This window comes from Stigmatopora argus, chromosome 15 (genome assembly GCF_051989625.1).
Source record: "Stigmatopora argus isolate UIUO_Sarg chromosome 15, RoL_Sarg_1.0, whole genome shotgun sequence".
Classification (NCBI taxonomy): domain Eukaryota; kingdom Metazoa; phylum Chordata; class Actinopteri; order Syngnathiformes; family Syngnathidae; genus Stigmatopora; species Stigmatopora argus.
The window spans coordinates 6,826,589-6,844,897 of NC_135401.1; the positions used below are offsets into that span (position 1 = coordinate 6,826,589).

The 18,309-nt window shown below is 42.0% G+C and overlaps 1 protein-coding gene and 1 long non-coding RNA gene across 24 annotated transcripts in view; one reads left to right on the forward strand and one right to left on the reverse strand.

Moving 5' to 3' along the window:
• LOC144089454 (TRAF2 and NCK-interacting protein kinase-like) overlaps positions 1 to 17,516 on the forward strand; it is a 42,734-nt gene extending 25,218 nt beyond the window's left edge. For 2 of the 23 annotated variants that reach the window (XM_077620290.1, XM_077620289.1), the window contains 30 exons: positions 84 to 214; positions 301 to 355; positions 899 to 977; positions 1,062 to 1,237; positions 2,504 to 2,570; positions 2,655 to 2,853; positions 4,120 to 4,236; positions 4,419 to 4,514; positions 5,165 to 5,353; positions 5,982 to 6,485; positions 7,494 to 7,652; positions 8,007 to 8,228; positions 8,325 to 8,431; positions 9,121 to 9,236; positions 9,633 to 9,730; positions 9,837 to 9,860; positions 10,138 to 10,206; positions 10,514 to 10,620; positions 10,740 to 10,842; positions 10,907 to 11,053; positions 11,203 to 11,299; positions 11,380 to 11,550; positions 11,623 to 11,766; positions 12,079 to 12,213; positions 12,288 to 12,388; positions 12,467 to 12,616; positions 13,391 to 13,408; positions 14,289 to 14,448; positions 14,538 to 14,677; positions 15,658 to 17,516. In XM_077620290.1, coding sequence (XP_077476416.1) covers positions 84 to 214; positions 301 to 355; positions 899 to 977; positions 1,062 to 1,237; positions 2,504 to 2,570; positions 2,655 to 2,853; positions 4,120 to 4,236; positions 4,419 to 4,514; positions 5,165 to 5,353; positions 5,982 to 6,485; positions 7,494 to 7,652; positions 8,007 to 8,228; positions 8,325 to 8,431; positions 9,121 to 9,236; positions 9,633 to 9,730; positions 9,837 to 9,860; positions 10,138 to 10,206; positions 10,514 to 10,620; positions 10,740 to 10,842; positions 10,907 to 11,053; positions 11,203 to 11,299; positions 11,380 to 11,550; positions 11,623 to 11,766; positions 12,079 to 12,213; positions 12,288 to 12,388; positions 12,467 to 12,616; positions 13,391 to 13,408; positions 14,289 to 14,448; positions 14,538 to 14,677; positions 15,658 to 15,741 — 3,965 coding nt within the window. In that variant the 3' untranslated portion in view covers positions 15,742 to 17,516. The remainder of the gene's footprint in view (positions 1 to 83; positions 215 to 300; positions 356 to 898; positions 978 to 1,061; positions 1,238 to 2,503; positions 2,571 to 2,654; positions 2,854 to 4,119; positions 4,237 to 4,418; positions 4,515 to 5,164; positions 5,354 to 5,981; positions 6,486 to 7,493; positions 7,653 to 8,006; positions 8,229 to 8,324; positions 8,432 to 9,120; positions 9,237 to 9,632; positions 9,731 to 9,836; positions 9,861 to 10,137; positions 10,207 to 10,513; positions 10,621 to 10,739; positions 10,843 to 10,906; positions 11,054 to 11,202; positions 11,300 to 11,379; positions 11,551 to 11,622; positions 11,767 to 12,078; positions 12,214 to 12,287; positions 12,389 to 12,466; positions 12,617 to 13,390; positions 13,409 to 14,288; positions 14,449 to 14,537; positions 14,678 to 15,657) is intronic. The other 21 variants (XM_077620291.1, XM_077620292.1, XM_077620293.1 and 18 more) reach the window with 21 other exon arrangements.
• LOC144089456 (uncharacterized) lies at positions 2,192 to 6,873 on the reverse strand. The gene is made up of 3 exons (XR_013305078.1): positions 6,498 to 6,873; positions 4,289 to 4,436; positions 2,192 to 2,359 (listed from the first exon to the last, which is right to left on the reverse strand). It is a non-coding gene; the product is annotated as an uncharacterized LOC144089456 (long non-coding RNA).
• Positions 17,517 to 18,309: the final 793 nt, after the last annotated feature.

Consider the following 18,309-nt stretch of genomic DNA (forward strand, 5'->3'; position numbering starts at 1 on the left):
ACAAGAGAATACAAAAGCTGCAGGACCAGCCAAACTATGAAACAATTTATAGCCCAAAAATGACAGTAAGGGTCTCCTCGTAGTGGACTTTGGCGTTTCGGCTCAGTTGGATCGTACGGTGGGAAGGAGGAACACGTTTATTGGAACGCCGTATTGGATGGCGCCGGAGGTGATCGCCTGCGATGAGAATCCCGACGCGACGTACGACTTCAAGGTGCTGCGGCGGCCTCTCTTATTGGACTAGCGGTTTATGGCGTGATGGGGGTCACCTTCTGGACTGATGTGGTTGTCTCGTTGCAGAGTGATTTATGGTCACTGGGCATCACGGCCATCGAGATGGCTGAAGGAGCACCACGTAAGCAACGTCCCTTCTATAAGTGTTCTATATGTTCCATATGCAAGGCCATTGCTTACCTGTTTTTTCATTAACTCATTCAATGCCATTGACGACAATTTTACTTGAACTGGATTGGTCTTAAATTTGTCATTTTTGAAGGGCGTTTGGAATTAGAATTGCTCTGCCCTGCCATTCTGCAAAATATTGGAATCATTATTATTGTGTACTTTATATTCTAACTGATATAAAACTGATTAGTGCATCGATATTCTGTATTTGTTCTTGATATTTTACCGTAACAAAAAGTTTGCACTATAGCGAACAATACTGTTTCTGCCTAGTAACAACTTAAAAAGATGCTGATTAAAACAAATGGCAGGTAATAACAAAACGTATTGCGTTTTTTAACTGATATTTATGACTTATTCTAGCAGATAGAAGATGGCTTCACATGCTCAAATTCTGTTGTGTATTAAAAAATTTGTCAGCATTTAGCAGGTTGCCATCATACGAGGAAAAACCATGACTGACTATTCTGCTGTTTCACGTGTGACCCTGCAGCACTGTGTGACATGCACCCCATGAGAGCCCTCTTCCTCATCCCACGAAACCCGGCACCAAGACTCAAGTCAAAGAAATGGTGAGAAATGCGTTCAACTGCACTGTTTAAATGATTACTCTGGATTCTTGCGTACCCAAATTATTTCACGGACTGCGTGGACAGGTCAAAGAAGTTCCAGCTATTTATCGAGAGCTGCTTGGTGAAGAGCCACAGCCAACGACCCAGCACAGAACAGCTCCTCAAGCACCCCTTCATCAGGGACCTTCCCAACGAGAGGCAGGTCCGCATTCAGCTCAAGGACCACATTGACCGCACCAAGAAGAAGCGAGGCGAAAGGGGTGAGATTTGCTGAAAAATGTGTAAGCGGTTGTCTGTCTCTCTGTGTGCCCTACCACTTACTGGCGACCAGTCTAGGGTTTAGTCTGCCTTTCGCCCGAGGACAGTTGGGTTTGGCTCCAGCAACCCCCGCAATCCATTCGACGATGGGCAGTATGGAAGATGAATGAATGATGAATGAATGAACATAGACACCAGCCCTCTAAAGGTTTAACTTAACTGCACCAAAGTCGGGTGAGTTTCAAAAAGGAGCCTAAAATAATAAGCTCTCTCTAAAATCGGTCATTTTCTGAAGGCTGGGAGTCAGAAGTGAAAGTGTTTCTAAACCACTTATCCTTAGTAACAAATTCATGTTTATTTTAAAACATGTTTTTTAAGACTCATTGTAGCAAAGCAGCCCCGAGGACGACATAATGGACTCAAACTTTGTCACACGGTAAACATCCAATGACAGACCTCAGTTCTGCTTAAATCGCTCCGAATGATGGCCTTGCCACACACGCCGTTTCTGCGTCATTACCAAGCAGATTAATCGCTTCACGACACAAGCGCTGCAGGCCGGTCGATGATATATAGAAATGCCAGATTTTTTTATTTTTTATTTTTATTGCAGAAGCTCTTTTTTTCTGTACATTTCTCACAAAGCGGGTAAAACAAATAAGAAAAGAAATACCTGAGAATGGTATGTAAAAAAATTGAATTGTTGGAAAATGGTAAAGAAAAACGATAACAGATTGATGTCCTGAAGTATTGTATAAAAATACATAAGTACTGTATTAGAATATCACAATAATAGGAAAAAGATGACTAAAATGTTCGGGGTGCCGGAGCCTATCCTAGCCAACTATGGGCAGTAGGCATGGGACACCCTTAATTGGTCGCCAGCCAATTGCTTTCACACTCAAACTCATTCCTAGAGACAATTTAGAGTGTTCAACCAGCCTACCTTGCATGATTTGGGGATGTTTGATATGAAGCCATCACAACAAAAAATAATATGAATTATGATGTAACAAGAAATGTCCAAACATAAAAGAAGCGACTAAAAAAGCTAAAATCAAGCTCACTTTTGTCCATTGTCCTTGTCTTGCGCCCTTCACGCTGCGAAATGTGATCTTTGTATTCTGAAATGGAGAAAAAAGGGTTGATTTGAGGATTTGCTAATGTTAGAAGCGTTCTGGCTTTCGGTGACAATCGTGTGAACAGGAACTCGGCTTTGATCTCAGCAGGTGACTAATTTTATTCTGCGTGTGTATCTCACTCGTTAGATGAGACCGAGTACGAATACAGTGGCAGCGAAGAAGAAGACGAGGAACGAGAACCGGGTGAACCCAGGTCAGTGCCAACGGAAAAAGCCCCCCACTCTTTCTGAAGTGGCGTTTCATCACTCGCCATCTCGCTGCTTCCTCCCACCTCAAGCTCCATCATCAACATCCCCGGCGAGTCAACCCTGCGGCGTGACTTCCTGCGCCTGCAGTTGGCCAATAAGGAGCGGTCGGAGGCGCAGCGACGACAGCAGCTGGAGCAGCAGCAGAATGAAGAGCACAAGCGCCTGCTGCTGGCTGAGAGGCAGAAGCGCATTGAGGAGCAGAAGGAGCAGCGGAGGCGCCTCGAGGAGGTTAGACGCTTTCTCCGGATGCGGAGTTGATGTTTAAAGTTAAGCTAAACAGATACCTCTACATACGATCTTAAGCTAAACAGATACCTCTACATACGATCTTAAGCTAAACAGATACCTCTACATACCATCTTAATTCGTTCCAGGACTGAGCTCGTATGTCGATATTCTCGTAACTCGAGCAAACATTTCCCATTGAAATGAACTAAAAACAAATTAATTTGTTCCAACCCTCTGAAAAAACGTTCGGGGGAAATTTATCCACGGCAACGCACTCGTAACCGAACAAACACATTTAAATTAACTTGAATTAATATATACAGACACACTCAAACATACGTTTAATGTAACTTTACACAAAACTGAATTCTAATTTTGTTTTAATTTTTTTTACCTTCGTTCTGGGCGGGTTAGCTGTTTGCCACGCCTCCACCCTCACGTTCGCTATCGATGGGCTGTTTTCTGTTGTATTCCCTTCAAAATATTCCGAAAATGATGCACACAAATGTCCTCACAATAGGATAACGCACGACCACTTGCCAACGAGAAGTAGTCTTGAATGAGCGATTGAGGGAGCTAACAGGCTAAGGAAGGAAAAGCAGGAAATGCAACAGCTCCGCCTACCCACGTATTGATTGTGGGTAATTAAATTTTATTCTGAGAAAGGGTGCCATTGGCCATCGATGTTGTGTGCACGAGTATACTTCATTACCCAGAAAGCCCTCTTTTTGCCCGCGCATGCGCGTTGTGCGTTTTCTGGTCCATGTGTAGCGTAAACTCGTCTGAATAAATCGTTCAGTGCTCGTAGATATCTGTTATACACAAAAGAGATGCGGCAAAAAAGACAGTGCGCTACAATGATAAACAGCCTCTCATGTCATGGCCACCTGGCTTTCTCGCATCTCTAAATTTTTCTCGTATCTAGAGCGAATTATTTGCTCGAAATTTTCCCCGTATCTCGAGCATCTCGTAGGTAGAGCTGCTCGTATGTAGAGGTACCACTGTAGTTATAACCCGTCAAGAAACCATTTCATCACAAACGGTGCCGCAACACATGTAGAGCGACAGTATATTCTTTATCTTCTGTGAAGAATGATTAAAAATTAGAATTTTTGATAGATTTTTCCCCTACTGACACCAACATTACGTATGAATGAACTCATTTACTGCTATTGACGGCAAGGGATGTTCACAAATGACCTTCTCCGAACGAATTTCCCGCGTCTCCGTATTTTGTTCCTAAGTTGCCCAATTATTGCCCCGCAGCAGCAGCAGCGCGAGCGAGAGCTGAGAAAGCAACACGAAAGGGAACAGAGGAGGCGCTATGAGGAAATGGAGCAGCTCCGCAGAGAGGAGGAACGGCGGCATGCTGAAAGAGAGCAGGTTGGTACAATCTGCAGAAATATGGCTTGCGTAGACATTTTAGAACTCTCACCTTAGAATGAACCGTTTCCAGCCCAAAAGTTCCAGACCACGTCCCCCTTCTTCACTTGTCCCCCTCATTAGATGTCACTAACGCTACCATTTCTCAACGTTGCTCCTGTTCTTCCCCGCACGCTGCTCAGGAGTATATCCGTAGGCAGCTGGAAGAAGAGCAAAGGCAGTTAGAGATTCTCCAGCAGCAGCTTCTACAGGAGCAAGCGCTTCTGATGGTAACCCAGGTCAATGATTGCATGCCCATCACCCTCCAGAGGTTTGCCCCCACCTCGAGACCAAGCAAGTTATTAGGATTGAGGCAGTGGAAGCGAACCAAATGATTTTATTTAGTGGCATGCCGCACGATTTATTTTTAATGTGACCTATGCCCTGCGATAAATGTCAGGAATCACTAGTCTAATGAGCTCCAATAAAAGAGAGGTTAAGCTTTGAAGGTTATTCATGTTTATTACTGTGGTTGTAATTTTGATCTGTCTCATACTGAAAGCTGTTTCTAATGGAATCTCATTAGGTTTTGCAGTCACAGCCAATTTTATTTTGGAATAAGATCCCTCAAATTATATGATTACCATATATTTCAGACTACTTGAGTACGTTGCACCATCAAAAAATACATGAAAAGGAAACGCACACTGCAGCTGCATACAACTGAAGAACAAATATTAAACATCATAGTAAAAGCTAAATAAGCATCTGTCACCATATAAACTGCACAGGAGTTAGTGCAAGAAAATACTGTACTTATTCCCACCCATCCATACAGTATCTTCTTACCTCTGTGGCTTTTTCCCTTTTTTATCCTGTCGTTCATCCATTAAGTCCCTCTTTTATTTCTCTGCATTTGACAATTATTTCTATTTTCCTTCCTTGAAAGGAGTACAAACGCAAGCAGGTGGAGGAGCAGCGGCAGGCCGAACGTCTGCAGAGGCAACTTCAGCAGGAGAGGGCCTACCTAGTGTCTCTGCAGCAACAGCAGCAGGAGGGACGGCAGGCGGAGAAGAAACAGCTTTACCATTACAAAGACCTCATTAATCCCAATGACAAGCCAAACTGGGCAAAAGAGGTATGTGATAAAAAGCTTCATACACATAAAGAGACAGAAATAGGTTATATCAGATCGATATGAGGCCAGGATTGATCCTAAAATAAACTCCAGAGTTCTCATCCAGCTGGAAGAAGGAGTCTCATGCTCCCACTTAGGTGTTCCAGTTCAGAGGAAACCCGCTGTGTTTCAAACATTTTTTGTTGTTTGAGGGAGGGCTCTTTGACTCCAATGGAAAGTGCATTCCAGTAATCCAACCGAAATGTGATGAAGGCACTGGATTAGTGTTTCAAAGGTGTGTAGAATAAGGCTTCAGCTTTGCTGGCTGACTAAGGTCAAAATAATTGACTCCTTTAAAAGCACTGCCCAACCAAAAGCCCCAGGTAGCAGCTGCAAAAAAGGAATGTTTTAAAATGTTTTATTTTGACAAAGTGCAAGGAGCCTGATCAGTAGAAGTACCAGGCAAAGCCTGGTCACACAGTATAATGAGATGGCTTTGTTCTTATCTACCCCAATCGGGACCAAACTTTATCTGTGGCCTTCTCTAATGCTAACAATTTTCATTAACAGGAATCCTCAGGACTCGGAACTCTGCCCTAACTTCTGTTGACTTTATTGTTCGCTTTCTCACTCTGACTTTGACACCCAGGTGCCGCAGCAAGCTCAAGTTCAGCGCGGTAACCCGCCTCGCTCTAACCTGCGCCATCACCAGTCTTTCAACCATCCGCCGTCATCCCCGGCCTCACACGGCCAATCTCGAAATCAGACCCCTAGACGTACGCCATCCATCGGGGCTCAGATTCTCTCCGGGCACGTCCCGCAGATCCGCATTGCGCTAGACCCTGGGGAACCTCTTGACCCACAGCTAAAGCAGGAGATAAGTCAGCAGGTCCGAGAGTTGAGGGCTCAGAAACGCAGTCAGAGGAAGCACAGCCCGGCCGCTGTTAAGGAAGACAATAAGGAGCCTAGCACGAAGCTTGCTAACACTGAGAAAGAATCTTCCGGTCGTGTGTCCGTCAGACAGTCAAACACTGCAGCTGACCCCCCTGGAGACCATCCTAAAGACAAGTCCCCAGGCAGGCCCCTCTCCGCGCCCAATCACGCCGACGTCTCCCAAGTTGTTAGTAAGGGTCCCGTGCAGGTCCAAAAACTGGTTAGTGCTCACCGTCGCTGCAGCTCGTACTCACTCCCCGCCGTAGAATAGATGTAGACGTAGAATCAGAAAATCGCCAACCTATATAGTCCATCTAATCAAGAACTTGGCTTTTCTACTCTTTTAGTACCGGCATTGCTTTTTAAAATCCTTTCATTTCCGAAGATGTAATTGTCCATTTTTTTACAAATCTTTTGGGTGCCAAGACTCGAAATATATACCCAAAAGGATTCCAATAGACGTGCACTTACACAATTTTCTCTTAATTTTGTAGGAGATGATGCTAACCCTCTCAATACCTTTTGCCATTTTGTTTCCCTTGCAGTTCCTTCGTCCTGACTGCTAACAATCTTTTTTTCTCAGAGCTTGTCCCCTGCCTCTGTCGCTGTAGTTGTGACTCATGAATAGAGCCGCATGCATACTGTAGTTGTGATGACCCAAGTTATAATCTTGAATAATCCCTGAATAGATTATGAGCTCATAAGGATTTAAAGAAATCCTCCACAGGGGATCGTTCTCATTGCGCATACAGTATAATTTAAGGCAGGACTCAAATGCAGAGCCCTGACTCAAGATATGGAAGATCGTCATCACACATTACCTTTGATGAAAATCTGACCCTGTGTATTTGATTTATATATTGGACAAAATTCATTGTAATGGCTTTTTTTAATGACTAAAATTACCCCTTGAAGCAGAATTGCTGACCTGCTTTTTTCAGGCTTGGCTCCTGTAGATTTTATTGTGGGTCTACTTACGACAGACATCTCTACAAAGTGTAATGTTGCTTAGTAAAGCTGTCTTCACAGTCTTCATGAGGTTTTGAATGACTCCAGAAATTGCTAAATTGCTCTGATGGAACACGTTCTTAGAATCCAAATGGTTCCCGGACTTCATGTTGCCAAATGAAACTATATGGGTGCAGAAATTTCTCCCCCAAATCCCATCTGACTACTAGCAAACACTGCTAGGATACTAGTGACGATGGTATGTGTGTATGTGTGTCAGGTGGAGGAAAGGTCTAAGATGAACAGACAGAGTTCTCCAGCACAGCACCCCAAAGTCTCTAACCGGATCTCCGACCCTTCCCTCCCTTCCCGATCTGAGTCCTTCAGCAGCATGCAAGCCACCCGAACTCCACCTACCCATCGTCCCATCGAACCCCAGGTGTGTGTGTGTGGGTGTGCGAAAGGAACACTTGTGCCTTGAGGATGACCCGTTTGTGATCTTTTGATTGGTTTTTAATACCTGACGCTTTGTGGTTGTTCAAATTGCTCAGAGGTATTTTCAGCAAATGATGAAAGTTCTTGTTACTGAAAGGTGACTTAACCAAAGTTATTATTTTTGCAGGTGACGCGAGCAAATTTTTTTGAGCGGGGTTCGGACAATAATAGGTTTTTGTTCCTAACAGTTCCATTCATTGTTTTTTTTTTGCTTTTCTTTATCTTCCACCCTGATTTTGCCTTACACTTGACTATATTTCCTTCTTCCGTTTTACTCAGTTCTTTCTCTATGTCTCAGATGGCCCACCTTGTTCCAGTCAAGACGCATTCCAGCTCCATGTCGGGTTCTCAGTCCCTGCAGGAACAGAAAGTATCTGCCCTGGGCGAGGGTGCGGGCTCACCCAGGTCCGACATTCCAAGGCAGAACTCTGACCCGACACCAGACACTCAAACACCGCCGCTACGCATCAATGACCGGGATCGTACCGCCTGGCAGAGAGAGGAAGACCTGCTGCCCAAGGTCCGAGAATGCCAATCGCTATGACTTTGCTTGGGTTACCGTGTAATGTTTCTCCACATAAAATGCTGATTATCGTTCCATTAACGGTCCATTCAGATCCCCCAGAGGACCGCCCCCATTTCCCCAGCCTTGGTCAGAAAGAATTCCCCCAACGGAGGTGTCGGTTTGGGACCTCGCACGGGCCCTCAGCTTATTCGAGCAAGGTGAACATCATTAGCCTGCTTTTATACACTCCATAGTCTCCAACTTACTTTTGCAAATGTACTTGATGAAATGGCAACTGCAAGCCTGAGCATAGCAGTACGGTTTTCGCACAAAGTGGACATCCATTTTTTTTTTTTTAAATCTGTCAGAAGCACTCAATCGTGGCTATCTTTAACTTGTTATTCTGTGCGGCACCCAAGTTTTGGATGGAACCTTCTAGCATAGAGGGTTTGTTGTAGAAAACTGTAGCTCTTATCTCGACAGAAAGTCGGCATTGCTAGAGCTAAAGATGAATTGGAGCATGCACTCAAATACACGCTGCCGTACTCAAGCGCGAGTGTTGTTAGGTAAATGGTTTTACCTAATACGTCAACATCACTATGACACATCGAGCCACTAAGCAAAATGAAAGAATATATATATATATATATATATATATATGTATGTATATATATGTATGTAAATATATATGTATATGTGTGTATATATATGTGTGTATATATATATATATATGTATATATATATATCTATATATATATCTATATATATATGTATATGTGTATGTATATATATATATATATATATATATATATATATATATATATATATATATAAATATCCCTCGCATCATATATACATATATATTTATTTAAAAGTAAAAGTAATTTTCTCCTTATTTTATTTTCAGTAACCCAGACCTACACCGTTCCGAGCTCTCTCTGGACGCCATGCTGCAACGAACTTCCTCCAACTCGTCTTCTTCTTCCTCACCCTCGTCTCAGGGAGGCTCAGTTGAAAGAAAAGGTACATTTTCACTTCCTGAACACATAATGGCCTCCAAGCCCTCTTTTCACCTTGATCGGAATTTTCCCTCAGTTCTGCTTGGATCAACCTGTCCGACTTGCATCGTTACAGTCAGTCAGCCTCGGGGGTGGAAAGAGGAGTCAGGGAATGAGAGAAGATAGATGGAAGCGTAGAGGGAAATGTCAAACTAAAGTTTAGGGGTTTGTGGCGATACGCATGAAGTGAAAGACAGTGACAGATGGGACAGCTTTGGCTGCAGCCTATTGCGTAGGATTTTTACAAAAAATGGCTCTTGCAACTTTTGTATTGATGAGAAAATTAGGATTGGAAACATTAGTTTTTTTGTTTGTTTTTCAATGACTTTCAAATTCACAATACATCATTTCATCCAAACAGGTCAGAACACACAAGAAGCATCACCGTTGGGAGCCAATCAGGAGGCCAAACCCAAGCAGGAGGAGGGCCGTGAATCGAGCAGACCCAGCAGGCCTGCAGTGAGTCCAAATACAATGACAGTTTAGAAACGATTCCGCTTTATTGTAGGAAATTCTACAGCGAATCTGTTCTCTGCCTCTCTGTCTGTCTTTCGCCATCCTTCAGAGCTATAAGAAAGCCATAGATGAGGTTAGTCTCCACTTTAGTTCCCCACTTTTCCCTTATTTAAGGAGGCGCAGAGGGTGCATGTTTGTATGTGCACGTGCCACATGGGGAATCTGAGCATCTGCGAATATCTTTCACCGTGTTGTCGGAACCGCCACTGCCACCTCCACTCTTATTCTTTCAAGCAGGAAAAACTCTAATAAGCGTTGCCATGGTCCAAATATTTGCCATGTAAAGTGTGCGATGGGTCATCTGAGGTGTGGGAAAAGTAAATCAACTTTGATTGTCTGTCTCCCTCTAGGACCTCAGCGCTCTGGCGAAGGAATTGCGAGAGTTGAGGGTTGAGGAGGGTAGCCGGCCTCCAGTCAAGGTGAGCTTTCCGAATAACAGAAATAACATACCATATTTTTTTTAGACTTGTGTAAGTTGTTTTTTCACACTGAAATGTTGAGAAGACAGACTTAAGACGAATGGATGTAATAATTTCAAGTGAGGCTGAGATTGGTAAATAAGTCATGTATAAGGTATAATTATTAGACAGTTACGTTAACAGACTGCCATTTCTTATATATATTTTTCATCTCCTCCCTATTGTAGCATTCCAGTGTGATTTATAAGCCAAAAATACTTGTCATTTCAATTAAAAAAATGTCTGCAAAATTCTTCTGGCGACATAGGTGACCGATTATTCGTCCTCCAGCGAGGAGTCGGATAGCAGCGACGAGGACGGCGAGACGGTTGGGAATGATGGCACTGTGGCCGTCAGCGACATCCCTCGCATCATGTAAGCTAACCCACGAGCATGTCCTGTTGCTACTATATCTTTGCTGGGCACTGTCATTTGGGCTTTGTAAATATTATGGGCTTGCGTGGGTGTGGGAATCTTTGTGTGATGCGCTGTAGGCCAGCAGTGCAAAGCAGCAATGAGTCATACAAAGGACTAAGCGAGGACTCCCCAGGAGAGCCTTACAGTAACTCCAAGGACGGCACGCTGGTCATGAGAGAGGTGACGGAAGATGTCGCCGTCCGTTGATTGCCGGCCATCGGTTGACCTTCCTCCTCTCGTGCAGGGCGAGGAGAAGAGGCGAGGCGGCCACGCCGACAGCAACGGCTTTGGGAATCACAGTAACCACGGCAACTTGCCCGACTTGGTGCGGCAGAGCAACTCGCCCACGGCTGTGCCCTCCGCCTTGCAGGAATTGGGTGACATGCCCGAGGTTGTTATTCTTGTTTTTTCTCAACACATTAGTAGGAATCTAAGTGATGGATGAACAAGTTCTGCTCTATCAATAAGTTGTTTTTGCATTGAGCACACAGCGACTGTCATTTAAAAAAATCGTGTTGTCATGTTTGTTTTACCTTCCAGTTTGGTCTGGGTGGCTCCAAAGCGTCCTTCACCCCATTCGTCGACCCTCGTGTCTATCAAACATCCCCGAATGATGAAAATGAGAACTCCGCAGCTGGTGAGGCGGGCGTTGGTCAACTGGTCGAGCATCCAAAAAGGCCACTCATTAACCGTTTGTGGTACCCTTCATTCCGACAGCCATGTTCGCCAACGAGTTGCTACGGCAAGAACAGGCGCGGCTCAACGAAGCCAGAAAGATCTCGGTGGTCAATGTGAATCCCACCAACATTCGGCCGCACAGTGACACGCCCGAGATCCGCAAGTACAAGAAACGTTTCAACTCGGAGATCCTTTGCGCCGCGCTCTGGGGTACGTCTGTGACCTTAAGCGCCAACCCTCGCTCCCCGACATTACACACTTGACATGTGTAACAACATTCAGGCGTGAATCTACTGGTGGGGACAGAGAACGGCCTCATGCTGCTGGATCGAAGCGGTCAGGGAAAAGTTTATAACCTGATCACCAGGCGGCGGTTTCTTCAGATGGATGTCCTGGAGGGCCTCAATGTGCTCGTCACTATATCCGGTAGGCCTCGTTTGAGCTTCTTTAATGGGTCATTCTAGCCATACATGTGTTAAAGTACTAGGAAAAAGCACAACATGCATTGTTGGCAGTCAAAGTGAAAAAAAAAATAAAAGACACAAGTTGAACTTCAATATAAATCTCAGGCATAGCCTAACTATGAAAAAAGTATGACTTATAGTCTGGTAAATACAGTATAAAAATATGTGGATCATTTAAAGCTTCCCACATAACTATGGGGCTGAAACTTTATGCTAATTTTTAACTCATTTAATGGTCCATAAAATCATTGCTGTGTCTTTTGTGTTGCTCTAGGGAAAAAGAACAAGTTACGCGTCTACTACCTGTCGTGGTTGAGGAACCGAATACTGCACAACGATCCAGAAGTGGAGAAGAAGCAAGGCTGGATCACCGTGGGAGAGCTCGAAGGATGTGTGCATTATAAAGTTGGTAAGTGTAAGCCATATGGATGTGGAACCTTGGCAAATGTAGGAAGCTTATCACGCATGCATATTGCGTTTCAGTTAAGTACGAGAGGATCAAGTTTCTGGTGATTGCGCTGAAGAACTCAGTGGAGATTTACGCATGGGCTCCCAAGCCGTACCACAAGTTCATGGCCTTTAAGGTACGCTAGACAGTAAGATGGGTTTGAGCCAAACCAAACAACAAAAGACAAAGTTATGGCTTTTTTTTGCCCTGACAGTCATTTGCCGAGCTGCAGCACCGTCCACAGCTGGTGGACTTGACTGTGGAGGAAGGCCAAAGGCTGAAAGTCATCTATGGCTCCAGCGTGGGCTTCCACGTTATCGACGTGGATTCGGGCAACCCCTACGACATCTACATCCCGTCGCATGTAAGTCCAAGGCAAAAACAAAAACCTGAACGCCAAATGACACCGCAGCACCTGCAAATACATCATTTCTATAATGTGAAAAGAAATAAAAAATACAACTCCCTATAAGTCAAATTGAAGCCCAGTTTACTTGAAATGTTCATTTCAAACTACTTCAGTAAATTCCAGTTGATTTAAAATATGGAACACTACTCTGCGTGACATATTTCGGTTGTTTATTTAGTTTTAAAAATAATTAAAAGTAAGATCACTTATCATAATTGTTCCTTAAATTACACTCCAGTTGATTTAAAATATGGAACACTCCTCTGCATGACATATTTCTGTTGTTTATTTTGTTTTAAAAAGAATTAAAAGTAAGATCACTTATCATAATTGTTCCTTAAATTACACTCATTTGAGTTTCCCCATGGTTATTGGTCTACTTTCACTCAATACTTATAATATATATAATAGTACATCTTTTCCTGATGAAATAAAACACTACTACAAACTGTCTTGAAAGCAGTTTCAGAAATCCCACAACAGTTTTGCTCCTGGGATACCATTCAGACATTAAATCCATTCGGTCAGGGAGAGATGGCAGCGAATGATGGCCGCTCTGTCAAAAGGCTTGGATGTCTATCGTTGTCAGTGGATATTGAAAGATGATCTGTCAGTGCTAGCGCCTCCTGGTTGAAATGGAGTGCTGTGAAATGTGAGGCCACTGCTTTATTGACAAGCACCCACTCTCTCTCTCCTACTCCTTCCCTGCCAACTTTTTTTTTCTTGCAGTGTGCCAAAGAGAGCAAGGTGACCCGCTGCCCTCTTCCATCCATCTCTTGTGTAGCCTGTGTAGATGCGTAGTGACATAGTCCAAAAGCGCCGTAGTTGTACGCACAGCGTTGTGCCACATTTCCATGTGCACTTGTCCACTTGTAGATAACGTAGCACAGAATAATACCGACGTCATCAAACTCATTTCACCCCTAAAGCAAAAGCGTGTAATTCAAAGCACCGATACATGTTTAGTCTCCTGTGTTTTGCTTTCTATTTTCTTCTTTTTTAAATTTGTACTAGACAAGTTTAATTTATTTTTCAATTTCTTTCTTTGAATTCCTTTTATTTTATCATCATCACTACTGCAAAGACAATATATGTTCTTATAATGTATTCGTTTTTAACTTTGGGTTTATTACTTTTTTAATCCCATTTATTTGTTTCCAATTTCCATGTTTTTTTTTACATAATTACATATCTAATTTGGTGTTTCAAAACGGTCAAATATTTTATCTTCACAAATTGGCAAACACGTAAAAATAAAACGGGTCATTATGACTGTGAAAATACACGTAAATGGAATAATGCTTTGCTATGATTTTCATGGGTTGAGATGAGTTTTTTGGCTGTATTTTACTTCTGTTTGTTGTTACTGATTTGTGATTGGGTAAAACTTAACGTTTTTGTGCCTATTTTTTGTCAGCTATCCCTACTAATTCCTCCGTGTATAATTATGTAATACCTGCTCACATTTGGGTTTTGGCTTTAATGCTGCATTTAAGCGGCTGATGCCTCAACACTTACAGGGGATTAAAGCCACCAAATAGGTCGTTAAATACCCAGCAGGGCGTTTTAATCGGAGAGGGGTGATGATTTCAGTTGACAGCTTTTGATTCCCTCTGATGCGTGTTAGATTCAGAGCCAGGTGACGCCGCACGCCATCGTGGTGTTGCCCAAGACGGACGGCATGGAGATGCTGCTGTGCTACGAAGACGAGGGCGTCTACGTCAACACCTACGGCAGGATCACCAAAGATGTGGTGCTGCAGTGGGGGGAGATGCCCACCTCTGTCGGTAAGTGAAACATCGGCAAAATCAAAAATTAAAAAGCCTCTTCGCTCGTTTGCCGCCATAAAGTCAAGTCTCGCTGTCATGTCATTCAGCCTACATCCACTCCAATCAAATCATGGGTTGGGGCGAAAAAGCCATCGAGATCCGCTCGGTGGAGACGGGTCACCTGGACGGAGTCTTCATGCACAAGCGGGCACAGAGACTCAAGTTCCTGTGCGAGCGCAACGACAAGGTGGGCACACACAACGAGGAGAGGGGAGAATGTAAATGAAGTCAAATGTCAGACACCATACATTTGTTAAAGTATTCTACAGTAACTAGGTCACCTGTCAAAAACAATACATTTGCTAAAGTCAACTGTCAGGAAAAATAAATGTGCTTAACCTAGGGCACGTGTCAAAGTGGCGGCCCGAGGGCCAAATCTGGCCCGCCGCATCATTTTGTGTGGCCCGGGAAAGTAAAGCATGAGTGCCAACTTTCTGTTTTAGGATCAAATTAAAATGAAGAGTATAGATGTATATGACATTTCCTGATTTTCCCCCTTTTAAATCAATAATTGTCATTTTTTAATCAATTTTTTTCTGTGTTTTTAGTTCAAAAATCATTTTGTAAAATCTAAAAATATATTTTTAAAAAAGCTCAAATTAACATTGTTTTAGATCTATAAAAAACTGAATATTCAGGACTTTTAATCAAGTTCTTTTAATCCATTTACAAAAAAAAATCTAAATATTATATCTAAAATGGTCCGGCCCACGTGAAATCAAGTTGACGTTTTTTGCGGCCCGCGAACCAACCCGAGTCTGACACCCTTGACCTAGGGGAACAAGAACTTTGATAAAGTAACCTGCAGGAACAAGAACCTGGCTAAAGTCATCTGTCAGAAACAATAAGTATAATACTAAAGCAAACTGGAGGTACAATAACTAAACCAAAATCAACTGTCAAGAACAAGAACAATAGATTTGCTAATGTAACCCGTAGTAAGCAAGTCCTTTTTTTAGAAAAAAAACCCCATCTTTTCTGGAACATGAACCATACTACTATAGTCACAAATCAAGTAGAATTTGCCGAAAACCATCTCTGAGTATGTTTTTTTCCACACAAGCTATCTGCAGGTACAAGAAAGCAGTTCTTGTCATACGACATGTCAGTAAAACATTTCCAAAGCTAGTATACATACCAATAATTTCTCTTTGTACGTCTGGTCAGGTGTTCTTTGCGTCGGTGCGCTCAGGAGGCAGCAGCCAAGTGTTCTTCATGACCCTCAACAGGAGCTCCATGATGAACTGGTGATAGCCTCGCCCACTTTCCCCAGCCTCCTTCCCTCCTCTTTGCACACTTTTTTTCTCCCTCTTCTTCCTTTTCCTGTCGCGCCACCCTCATGACTTGAACCACTCCAGGGCAGCCCATTGACCGCTTCACAGTCTTCCTCCTCCTCCTTTTCCTCCTCCCACCCATTGAAAAGATGTCGTCCGGGTCCCTTTAAGAAACAAATGGCACACTTTCGATCCTCTTCACTCGCTCTCCTCTTGGTCGTCCTTTCACTCTTTAAAGGTGCTGCATCAAATCTCAGCTGTCAATCAACAGTGTGTCAGTTTGAAACTTTTTCATCACATGCCTGTATTCAAAACAGTTGTGAGAGTTGACCTCATTGGTTAAATTCCCAATTAAGAAGAATTTTAGAAAAGACATTCCATTCAGGATGAAGATATTGTCTGTTTCCCTTGAAAGGCTTAACTCATAATCAATCAGGGGTAAAAAGTTTGCTTCCGTCAGTTGAAAAACAAACAAAAAACTTGGTTAAAATCTCTCAGAATCATACATTTTTCCTAAATTGCCATTTTATAATAATTCTGTAAATGTACATGTAATTGAAAGTCGCTTATGAAGAACAAGAACAGTCGCTGGTCAAGAACATGACCAAACCTCAGAAACATTGGCCACATTTACATGCAGCCAATAACCATTTCAAAGTATTTTTTAACCTTATTATGCAAAGAAATGTCAAAAAAAAAGAAAACGCTCATAGAAAACAATGAAGAGGGAAAAGACTTGAACAGTGTTTTATTTTATGAAGTACTGGAATAGCAAGGAAAAATGTCATCTTTATATGCTCCATTTGCAAGGAAACTTGGTCTTTCGATACCTGAAAGACGTCATTACCGTTAAATAAATGACGATAAACAATACAATTTTGATTGAAAATCAGCATCCTGATGTCTTTTATTAAATATAGAGGTAGTGAGATTTAGCCAAAAGCGACGAGTTGTTGTGCCATCGCATGTAATTATTAATTCTGAAAGTTTAAAGAAAAATCGGGATATTGACCTTAACGCGAATAACGTCTGCATACAAATGTGGCCAACTATTTAATCTTAATTTGACACATTTCTTGTTATTTTGTGAATATCGCTAGTGAAGATGAACTAACGAGCACCTCAACATGTCGTCGTGTACTGTATTAAAAAAAGAAAAAAAGGCTGTAGATGCACAAAAAGGCTGACGTTTTAGCAATAAAAAGCCCAGCAGTCTTCCCACTTTGTGCGTGCGTGCGTGCGTGTGTTGGTCTATTACACTTGAAGACTCTCAAAGACAAATAAAACCACTCTAATCTTTTATTTTGTATTTGTGCTAATCTTTCTCCTTCCTGTTTTATTTCCAAAAGACTAAACATCCTGTTTGGGGATTTTTTGGTTTTATTTTGTAAAGGACACACTGCAAGAGAAATAAATGCAAGAGTAGAGCCACGTTGCCTTGTGTATGTTTTTGTTGTTGTTTTCTTTTTTCCTTTCTGCGAGATTGCATTGCAATCATTGCAACAATAACCTGTCAGGAACGAGAAGTTTGCTAAATTAATCGATCGATAAGAAAGAAATTGGTCATTAACTTGTCTGGAACAATGACTTTGCTGGAATAAGATGTCAGGAATATTAACTTTGAGAAAGCCACTGGCTTAGGAACAATGACGTGTTATGTGTGTGCGTGTACGCAAGTTTGTGTTTGTTCATTCCAGGCATTAAACTGAGGACTCGCAGAAATAAATAAAACCACTGTAATCTTTTAATTTATATGCGTGTGTTATTTTTTTGGTTCTTCCTGTCTTATTTTGGGGGGAAAGTTATTATCCTTCAATGGGGATTTGTTTTATTTGGTAGCACTTTAAGAGAAATAAGAGGGTTGAGCCATAGGGAGTGTTTTTTGTGCAAAGCACACAGTTCATCTTGTGAGTATATCATTAACTAAAAGATTGATGGTGTCAGCTACTGTTTTTTCCCCCCTGCAGCCTTTTTACCAAATTAAACATGCATTTTGCTTTTGTTTTTAGTGTTGTGTTTATATTATTTGTGATTGAATATGGATGTTTCATAACAGTATAATTTAGACCACATTCCACTCTAATTTTGTTTGTTTTAATTCCCAAATTTAGAGTGGATTTCAATGATTTTGTTAGTTTGGAATTTTAATAAAAAATATTAGTTTAGGTTGTATTAGTTTTAATTAGTTTTTCATATTTGGGGATATTTGTCAGTTGTAGGGTTGAAAAATAAGTTAGAATAAAACAAATATCCATTATCTCACTAGTTAAAATGCAAGGTGTTTGTTGTCTTTATCTTTTTTTGTATTTTTTAAACATTTTTTCCTGAATTTCAGTTCTTATTTCATTTTCTGACGACAAAATACACTTATCTTTAGAATTTTTATATCATTTAAGGAAAATAATAAGCATAAGCATAATAATTTTAGTTCTCAACATTTCCTTCATTTTTTATTTTAAGGGTAATAACCTTGGAGCGATCATTTGCTGCCAGCCTCTCTCAGAATTGGACGTCTGTCACTGTCAATGGCAGCCAGTGAATTCAT